At 47.3% G+C, this 10,665-nt stretch overlaps 1 protein-coding gene across 1 annotated transcript in view; it reads right to left on the bottom strand.

The window, feature by feature from the left end:
- Positions 1-528: 528 nt before the first annotated feature.
- The window catches only part of LOC311114506 (dystrophin-like), a gene marked incomplete at both ends in the record, with an annotated part of 32,260 nt that continues 22,123 nt past the window's right edge, over positions 529-10,665 (bottom strand). The window contains 5 exons of the mRNA XM_084189748.1: positions 529-699; positions 858-1,013; positions 1,524-1,637; positions 4,065-4,277; positions 5,804-5,949. Of these exons, the coding sequence (XP_084045874.1) occupies positions 529-699; positions 858-1,013; positions 1,524-1,637; positions 4,065-4,277; positions 5,804-5,949 (800 nt within the window). The remainder of the gene's footprint in view (positions 700-857; positions 1,014-1,523; positions 1,638-4,064; positions 4,278-5,803; positions 5,950-10,665) is intronic.

Raw genomic sequence — 10,665 nt, 5'->3', positions numbered from 1 at the left:
GGCAGAATATGGAAGTCTATAAAAATGTCTTATTACCAATAACTTGCATCAATGTTTTCAGTAGCCTCTATCAAAAGCTCCTGCTTACTTGTTGTGAATTATGCTCAGGTGCACATATTTCCAATTCAACCATGAGGCAAAAAATGTGGTAAAAGCTCTTGTTGATCCTGCAATCTGAACAAATACCAAGATGCTGTATTTTCAGCTGATATTTCATTTGTTTATGGAAATGCATATTGTTTATGCAGTGTTGAGGAATGTGAAAGAACACCCTTGATTATTTTTACTGTGATAACTTATTTTGATTTTGTAAGCCAACACTTTTGAGATCAGTCAATAAATGCTTCTGGTATTGACTTATATGCTGCCCCTGTCTTCATGTTGTTGCTGGACATATATTTTCAAAAATGTGTGTAGGTCACCTAAATCATCAGAAAAATTGCCCCCCCTGAGAATTTTTTCAGGAGCCGCCACTGGTCAACATCCCACACCCACACACACTCCCCCCCTCCCCCACACACCCCCTACCTTGAGTTCCTCGACAGCCTTGCGTAGCTCCTCGGGGGTCTGGTATGTGAAGTCTCTCTCCAGATAGTCCTCCTCAGCCTGAGTGATCCACTCCTGCATCTCAGTCATCTCCTTCCTCAGGCTCATGGTCTTGTCCAGACCCCCCTTCAGAGCTGACTTCTTAGCATAGGCCTGGATGACACACAGACACACACACACACACACACCCACACACACACACACGCAATAACAACAGATTATATAACAGGACAGGGATGGACGGAATCAACGTTTGTGTGGGTGCGGTGTGTGTGTGTGTGTTTGATCGTGTGTGTGTGTGTGTACCGTACCTGTTTGCAGATGATCTCCCACAGAGCGTTCAGCTCGTCGAGCTCCTTCTGCAGCTGGATGGCGAATGGTGGCTCCGCCTCTGTCTTCAGAGACACGCCCACCTCATTGATGCCGTTCAGACTGGGTTGGATGGTGTGGATGTCATTCACCAGGGCCTAGCAAATCACAACAGAGACACAGGGGATATGACTAATAGAAATGGATGTGTGACAGAGAGATGTTCACTTGTACTGTATGCCCTATGGCTAGTTTACTGGGCTGTATGCCCTAGGGCTAGTTTACTGGGCTGTATGCCCTATGGCTAGTTTACTGGGCTGTATGCCCTAGGGCTAGTTTACTGGGCTGTATGCCCTAGGGCTAGTTTACTGGGCTGTATGCCCTATGGCTAGTTTACTGGGCTGTATGCCCTAGGGCTAGTTTACTGGGTTGTATGCCCTAGGGCTAGTTTACTGGGCTGTATGCCCTAGGGCTCATTTAGTGGGGTGCCGTTTAGAGGTCACAATTCCTCTGCTAGAAATTGAGGGTTGCCAGGTGAGAGAAAGTGAAGGACCGGTTGCCAGGTGAGAGAAAGTGAATGACCGGTTGCCAGGTAAGAGAAAGTGGGTGACAGGAGGGTGGGAGACAGGCTGCCAACGAGAAGGTGAAAGAAGGTTGCCAGGTCTTACAGTGCACTGCTCCAGCTGTTTCTGCAGGGCCTCTGAGTCCCCCAGCGCTGGCCACTCCTCATTCAGGAACACGTCAACATCAGCCATCCACTTCCTCAGTGTCTTCACGTCATTCTGAGAGACACAGATAGACAGATAGGTCGTCAGACAGCACAGAACTGACAATGTCCTTAGAGTAATTTATAGCCACACATGCACACAGTTAGAAACATGTCAACATCCGCCGTCCACTTCCTCAATGTCTGGACATCATTATGCAGACACTGACAACAAAGACCACATTGATATTGTCCTCCTTACAGTCATATACACAGGAACATACGATACACTCACTCACAGATCTACAGTTGAAGTCGGAAATTTACATACACCTTAGCCAAATACATTTAAACTCTGTTTTTCACAATTCCTGACATTTAATCCTAGTAAAAATTCCCTGTCTTAGGTCAGTTAGGATCACCACTTTATTTTAAGAATGTGAAATGTCAGAATAATAGTAAAGAAAATTATTTATTTAAGCTTTTATTTCTTTCATCACATTCCCAGTGGGTCAGAAGTTTACATACACTCAATTAGTATTTGGTAGCATTGCCTTTAAATTGTTTCACTTGGGTCAAACGTTTCTTCCACAAGCTTCCCACAATAAATTGGGTGAATTTTGGTCCATTCCTCCTGACAGAGCTGGTGTAACTGAGTCAGGTTTGTAGGCCTCCTTGCTCGTACACGCTTTTTCAGTTCTGCCCACAAATGTTCTATAGGATTGAGGTCAGGGCTTTGTGATGACCACTCCAATACCTTGACTTTGTTGTCCTTAAGCCATTTTGCCACAACTTTGGAAGTATGCTTGGGGTCATTGTCCATTTGGAAGACCCATTTGCAACCAACCTTTAACTTCCTGACCGACGACTTGAGATGTTGCTTCAATATATCCACATAATGTTCCTTCCTCATGATGCCATCTATTTTGTGAAGTGCACCAGGCCCTCCTACAGGAAAGCACCCCCACAGCATGATGCTGCCACCCCCGTGCTTCACGGTTGGGATGGTGTTCTTCGGCTTGCAAGCCACCCCCCTTTTCCTCCAAACATAACGATGGTCATTGTGTCCAAACAGTTCTATTTTTGTTTCATCAGACCAGAGGACATTTCTCCAAAGAGTACGATCTTTGTCCCCATGTGCAGTTGCAAACCGTAGTCTGGCTTTTTTATGGCGGTTCTGGAGCAGTGGCTTCTTCCTTGCTGTGCCGCCTTTCAGGTTATGTTGATATAGGACTCGTTTTACTGTGGATATAGATACTTTTGTACCTGTTTCCTCCAGCATCTTCACAAGGTCCTTTGCTGTTGTTCTGGGATTTATTTGCACTTTTCGCACCAAAGTACGTTCATCTCTAGGTGACAGAATGTGTCTCCTTCCTGAGCGGTATGACGGCTGCGTGGTCCCATGGTGTTTATACTTGCGTACCATGGTTTGTACAGATGAACATGGTACCTTCAGGCGTTTGGAAATTGCTCCCAAGGATGAACCAGACTTGTGAAGGTCTACAATTTTTTTTCGGAGGTCTTGGCTGATTTCTTTTGATTTTCCCATGATTTCAAGCAAAGAGGCACTGAGTTTGAAGGTAGGCCTTGGAATACATCCACAGGTACACCTCCAGTTGACTCAAATGATGTAAATTAGCCTATCAGAAGCTTCTAAAGCCATGACATCATTTTCTGGAATTTTCCAAGCTGTTTAAAGGAACAGTCAACTTAGTGTATGTAAACTTCTGACCCACTGGAATTGTGATACAGTGAATTATAAGTGAAATAATCTGTCTGTAAACAATTGTTGGAAAAATTACAAAGTAGATGTCCTAACCGACTTGCCAAAACTATAGTTTGTTAACAAGACATTTGTGGAGTGGTTGAAAAACGAGTTTTAATGACTCCAACCTAAGTGTATGTAAACTTCCGACTTCAACTGTATCTGTCTCTATCTCTTCATCTCTCTCTCTCTCTCTCTCTCTCTCTCTCTCTCTCTGTCTCTCTCTCTCTCTCTCTGTCTCTCTCTCTCGCTCTCTTTCCCTCTCTCTCTCTCTCTCTCTCTCTGTCTCTCTCTCTCGCTCTCTCTCGCTCTCTTTCCCTCTCTCTCTCTCTGTCTCTCTATCTCTCTCACTCTCTTTCCCTCTCTCTCTCTCTCTCTCTCTCTCTCTCTCTCTCTCTCTCTGTCTCTCTCTCTCACTCTCTTTCCCTCTCTCTCTCTCTGTCTCTCTCTCTGTCTCTCTCTCTCTCACTCTCTTTCCCTCTCTCTATGTCTCTCGCTCCCTCTTTCTACACTCTCTCCCTCTTTCTCGCTCTCTCTACCTCTATTTCTCTCTCTCTCTCTCTTTCTACTCTCTCACTCTGTTCCTCTCTCTCTCCCTCTCCCCCTTTCTCTTTCTCTCTCTCTCTCCCTCTATTTATCTCTCTCTCTTTCTAATCTCTCTCTCTCTGTCCCTCTACCCTACTCTCTCTCTCCCTCTCTTTAGCAGCACACCCCCACCCCCTACTACCTCCACAGTACCTGGAACTGCAGTAATTTAGCCATAAGCTCTGTTATCTTGGTTGCCTGTTCCCCCAGCGTTGAGGACAGGCGTCTCCAGCGAGTCATGATGCTGTCCATCTCTGTCCTGTACTTGTGACTGATCTCTGGAGGAGCCTTCTGAAACACCTGGTCCACTGTAGACGTCAGGTAGTCCACCTCACTCTGGTGCTCTGCAAGCGCAACCTGCATCACCTGGGGGGAAGGACAATGAGATGGTAGTACTCGATACAGGGGGAATCCTAACTTTCACATTTTCACTGAAGTCTCCTATTGATATCAATGCATGATTAAGTGAACATTTTAGTTAGGATTCAGCCTGTAAATGAGGACTTTTTAGCAGGGTCATTAAAAAAAATCTGTTCATTTCAATTGCATGACTGAGGAAGAACATCCTAACTAAGATTCCACCCTGCTGCCCTGTGAGAAAGAACATCCTAACTAAGATTCCACCCTGCTGCCCAGTGAGGAAGAACATCCTAACTAAGATTCCACACTGCTGCCCTGTGAGGAAGAACCTCCTAACTAAGATTCCACCCTGCTGCCCTGTGAGGAAGAGCATCCTAACTAAGATTCCACCCTGCTGCCCTGTGAGGAAGAACATCCTAACTAAGATTCCACCCTGCTGCCCAGTGAGGAAGAACATCCTAACTAAGATTCCACCCTGCTGCCCTGTGAGGAAGAACATCCTAACTAAGATTCCACCCTGCTGCCCAGTGAGGAAGAACATCCTAACTAAGATTCCACCCTGCTGCCCAGTGAGGAAGAGCATCCTAACTAAGATTCCACCCTGCTGCCCTGTGAGGAAGAACATCCTAACTAAGATTCCACCCTGCTGCCCAGTGAGGAAGAACATCCTAACTAAGATTCCACCCTGCTGCCCAGTGAGGAAGAACATCCTAACTAAGATTCCACCCTGCTGCCCAGTGAGGAAGAACATCCTAACTAAGATTCCACCCTGCTGCCCTGTGAGGAAGAACTTCCTAAGTATCTCAGGTTAAACTGATCTGACCTTGGATTTAAAGTCTCATAGAACATCAACTTAGCACCAGAACTTCATAAAAACAACAACAAGGCCATAAAAAGTATTGGTGTTTTTACGGGGTGATTCATTTTGTCACAACAAGACAAAGTGAGTCTTTATCGTGTCCCAAATGGAACCCTATTCCCTATGAAGTGCACAAATTTTCACCGAGCCTATATCTGGTCAAAAGTAGTGTATTACATAGGGAATAGGGTTCCATTTGGGCCATAGTCTGTGCTGTGTGGCAGTAACCCTGGGACATCCCCAGATACATAGATGGAGAAACACACACACTGACGTGATCCTCTGGGTCTTCCCCTCCCATCAATAACATTTCTACATTTCTCATAATTGCAGTGAGGCGCTGCTCTGCTCTGTTAGTGCTCTCTGAATGCAAATCAGCAGAGAGAACAACGATTTATCCTGGCAGCCCTGCTGGCACCTCCTCACCAAGGGTCACTGCACTTTTACTGAACAAGATCATTATGTGAAGCAGCCTCTTGTTTCTAGTCTTGTCTTTGACTGTTAATACGTTGACTCAGTACGTGGTCTGTTCAATTAGGGTTGCATTAACAGCACGCAAGCAGTAATTGTTCAGGGTGTTTTGGGGCAGAATCATCATAACAAAACAGACAGCCACCCACCCAACCAGTCAGCCAGACACACAGCCATCCAGACATCCAGAGCGGTTCAGTACCTTGACATCCTTCAGTCTCCCCTCCATGACAGGGTATTCAGTGACGGCTGTAGAGGGGATGGCTAGCCTCGCCTCACACTGCTGTAACCAGGCCAACAGAGTAGATACTGTCTCCTTATAGCGCGCTGGAGGAAGGCTCTCCTGAACTGGAGGGGGAGATGCAATAATGGTTAGTGGATGGAGGGATAGATGGATGGATAATACACTATACCCACAGCCCTTCTGGCCTGCTGTCTGGGGGTCTGCCCACTCTACATCACCTTCTCCCTGTCTGACTGCCTGCCAACTCTACATTACCTTCTCCCTGTCTGACTACCTGCCAACTCTACATTACCTTCTCCCTGTCTGACTACCTGCCAACTCTACATTACCTTCTCCCTGTCTGACTACCTGCCAACTCTACATTACCATCTCCCTGTCTGACTACCTGCCAACTCTACATTACCTTCTCCCTGTCTGACTACCTGCCAACTCTACATTACCTTCTCCCTGTCTGACTGCCTGCCAACTCGACATTACCTTCTCCCTGTCTGACTACCTGCCAACTCTACATTACCTTCTCCCTGTCTGACTACCTGCCAACTCTACATTACCATCTCCCTGTCTGACTACCTGCCAACTCTACATTACCTTCTCCCTGTCTGACTACCTGCCAACTCTACATTACCTTCTCCTTGTCTGACTACCTGCCAACTCTACATTACCTTCTCCCTGTCTGACTGCCTGCCAACTCTACATTACCTTCTCCCTGTCTGACTACCTGCCAACTCTACATTACCTTCTCCCTGTCTGACTACCTGCCAACTCTACATTACCTTCTCCCTGTCTGACTACCTGCCAACTCTACATTGCCTTCTCCCTGTCTGACTACCTGCCAACTCTACATTACCTTCTCCCCGTCTGACTGCCTGCCAACTCTACATTACCTTCTCCCCGTCTGACTACCTGCCAACTCTACATTACCTTCTCCCTGTCTGACTGCCTGCCAACTCTACATTACCTTCTCCCTGTCTGACTACCTGCCAACTCTACATTACCTTCTCCCTGTCTGACTACCTGGCAACTCTACATTACCTTCTCCCTGTCTGACTGCCTGCCAACTCTACATTACCTTCTCCCTGTCTGACTGCCTGCCAACTCTACATTACCTTCTCCCTGTCTGACTACCTGCCAACTCTACATTACCTTCTCCCTGTCTGACTGCCTGCCAACTCTACATCACCTTCTCCCTGTCTGACTACCTGCCAACTCTACATTACCTTCTCCCTGTCTGACTACCTGCCAACTCTACATTACCTTCTCCCTGTCTGACTACCTGCCAACTCTACATTACCATCTCCCTGTCTGACTACCTGCCAACTCTACATTACCTTCTCCCTGTCTGACTACCTGCCAACTCTACATTACCTTCTCCCTGTCTGACTGCCTGCCAACTCGACATTACCTTCTCCCTGTCTGACTACCTGCCAACTCTACATTACCTTCTCCCTGTCTGACTACCTGCCAACTCTACATTACCATCTCCCTGTCTGACTACCTGCCAACTCTACATTACCTTCTCCCTGTCTGACTACCTGCCAACTCTACATTACCTTCTCCTTGTCTGACTACCTGCCAACTCTACATTACCTTCTCCCTGTCTGACTGCCTGCCAACTCTACATTACCTTCTCCCTGTCTGACTACCTGCCAACTCTACATTACCTTCTCCCTGTCTGACTACCTGCCAACTCTACATTACCTTCTCCCTGTCTGACTACCTGCCAACTCTACATTGCCTTAATATAATATATATAATATGCCATTTAGCAGACGCTTTTATCCAAAGCGACTTACAGTCATGCGTGCATACATTTTTTTTGTGTATGGGTGGTCCCGGGGATCGAACCCACTACCTTGGCGTTACAAGTGCCGTGCTCTACCAGCTGAGCTACAGAGGACCACAGCCTTCTCCCTGTCTGACTACCTGCCAACTCTACATTACCTTCTCCCCGTCTGACTGCCTGCCAACTCTACATTACCTTCTCCCCGTCTGACTACCTGCCAACTCTACATTACCTTCTCCCTGTCTGACTGCCTGCCAACTCTACATTACCTTCTCCCTGTCTGACTACCTGCCAACTCTACATTACCTTCTCCCTGTCTGACTACCTGGCAACTCTACATTACCTTCTCCCTGTCTGACTGCCTGCCAACTCTACATTACCTTCTCCCTGTCTGACTGCCTGCCAACTCTACATTACCTTCTCCCTGTCTGACTACCTGCCAACTCTACATTACCTTCTCCCTGTCTGACTGCCTGCCAACTCTACATTACCTTCTCCCTGTCTGACTGCCTGCCAACTCTACATTACCTTCTCCCTGTCTGACTACCTGCCAACTCTACATTACCTTCTCCCTGTCTGACTACCTGCCAAACTCTACATTACCTTCTCCCTGTCTGACTACCTGCCAACTCTACATTACCTTCTCCGTGTCTGACTACCTGCCAACTCTATATTACCTTCTCCCTGTCTGACTGCCTGCCAACTCTACATTACCTTCTCCCTGTCTGACTGCCTGCCAACTCTATTTTACCTTTTGACTGTCTGCCCACATTGCATTAATCTTTCCCTGTCTGACTGTTTGGGGGTCTGCCCACTCTACATTATCCTCTCCCTGTCTGAGGGTCTGCCCACTCTACATTATCCTCTCCCTGTCTGAGGGTCTGCCCACTCTACATTATTCTCTCCCTGTCTGAGGGTCTGCCCACTCTACATGATCCTCTCCCTGTCTGAGGGTCTGCCCACTCTACATGATCCTCTCCCTGTCTGGGTGTCTGCCCACTCTACATTATTCTCTCCCTGTCTGAGGGTCTGTCCACTCTACATGATCCTCTCCCTGTCTGGGGTTCTGCCCACTCTACATTATCCTCTCCCTGTCTGACTGTCTGGGGGTCTGCCCACTCTACATTATCCTCTCCCTGTCTGGGGGTCTGCCCACTCTACATTATCCTCTCCCTGTCTGGGGGTCTGCCCACTCTACATTATCCTCTCCCTGTCTGAGGGTCTGCCCACTCTACACGATCCTCTCCCTATCTGAGGGTCTGCCCACTCTGCATGATCCTCTCCCTGTCTGGGGGTCTGCCCACTCTGCATTATCCTCTCCCTGTCTAGACAGGTATTTCTGTCTCTCTCTCTCTCTCTCTCTGTCTCTAGTCTGTCTGTCTCTGTCTCTGTCTCTGTCTCTAGTCTGTCTCTGTCTCTGTCTCTAGTCTGTCTGTCTCTGTATCTAGTCTGTCTGTCTCTAGTCTGTCTCTGTCTCTAGTCTGTCTCTGTCTCTGTCTCTAGTCTGTCTCTGTCTCTAGTCTGTCTCTGTCTCTAGTCTGTCTCTGTCTCTGGTCTGTCTCTGTCTCTAGTCTGTCTGTCTCTAGTCTGTCTCTGTCTCTGGTCTGTCTCTGTCTCTAGTCTGTCTCTAGTCTGTCTGTCTCTAGTCTGTCTCTGTCTCTAGTCTGTCTCTGTCTCTAGTCTGTCTCTGTCTCTGTCTCTAGTCTGTCTCTGTCTCTAGTCTGTCTGTCTCTAGTCTGTCTCTGTCTCTAGTCTGTCTCTGGTATGTCTCTGTCTCTAGTCTGTCTCTAGTCTGTCTGTCTCTAGTCTGTCTCTGTCTCTAGTCTGTCTCTGTCTCTAGTCTGTCTGTCTCTAGTCTGTCTCTGTCTCTAGTCTGTCTGTCTCTAGTCTGTCTGTCTCTAGTCTGTCTCTGTCTCTAGTCTGTCTCTGTCTCTAGTCTGTCTCTGTCTCTAGTCTGTCTGTCTCTAGTCTGTCTCTGTCTCCAGTCTGTCTCTAGTCTGTCTCTGTCGCTAGTCTGTCTGTCTCTAGTCTGTCTCTGTCTCTAGTCTGTCTATGTCTCTGTCTCTAGTCTGTCTCTGTCTCTAGTCTGTCTCTGTCACTAGTCTGTCTGTCTCTAGTCTGTCTCTGTCTCTAGTCTGTCTCTGTCTCTAGTCTGTCTCTGTCTCTAGTCTTGTCTCTGTCTCTAGTCTGTCTCTGTCTTTAGTCTGTCTCTGTCTCTAGTCTGTCTCTAGTCTGTCTCTGTCGCTAGTCTGTCTGTCTCTAGTCTGTCTCTGTCTATAGTCTGTCTCTGTCTCTAGTCTGTCTGTCTCTAGTCTGTCTCTAGTCTGTCTGTCTCTAGTCTGTCTCTGTCTCTAGTCTGTCTCTATCGCTAGTCTGTCTGTCTCTAGTCTGTCTGTCTCTAGTCTGTTTCTGTCTCTAGTCTCTCTCTGTCTCTAGTCTGTCTCTGTCTCCAGTCTGTCTCTGTCTCTAGTCTGTCTGTCTCTAGTCTGTCTGTCTCTAGTCTGTCTCTGTCTCTAGTCTGTCTGTCTCTGTCTCGTCTGTCTCTGTCTCTAGTCTGTCTGTCTCTAGTCTGTCTCTGTCTCTAGTCTGTCTGTCTCTAGTCTGTCTCTGTCTCTAGTCTGTCTGTCTCTAGTCTGTCTGTCTCTAGTCTGTCTGTCTCTAGTCTGTCTCTAGTCTGTCTGTCTCTAGTCTGTCTGTCTCTAGTCTGTCTCTGTCTCTAGTCTGTCTGTCTCTAGTCTGTCTGTCTCTAGTCTGTCTCTAGTCTGTCTCTGTCTCTAATCTGTCTGTCTCTAGTCTGTCTCTGTCGCTAGTCTGTCTGTCTCTAGTCTGTCTCTGTCTCTAGTCTGTCTCTGTCTCTAGTCTGTCTGTCTCTAGTCTGTCTCTGTCTCTAGTCTGTCTGTCTCTAGTCTGTCTCTGTCTCTAGTCTGTCTCTATCGCTAGTCTGTCTGTCTCTAGTCTGTCTGTCTCTAGTCTGTTTCTGTCTCTAGTCTCTCTCTGTCTCTAGTCTGTCTCTGTCTCCAGTCTGTCTCTGTCTCTA

This window comes from Coregonus lavaretus (assembly GCF_964263955.1).
Source record: "Coregonus lavaretus genome assembly, contig: HAP1_SCAFFOLD_6175, whole genome shotgun sequence".
Lineage (NCBI taxonomy): Eukaryota > Metazoa > Chordata > Actinopteri > Salmoniformes > Salmonidae > Coregonus > Coregonus lavaretus.
This window is presented reverse-complemented; position numbering and strand designations above follow the sequence as displayed.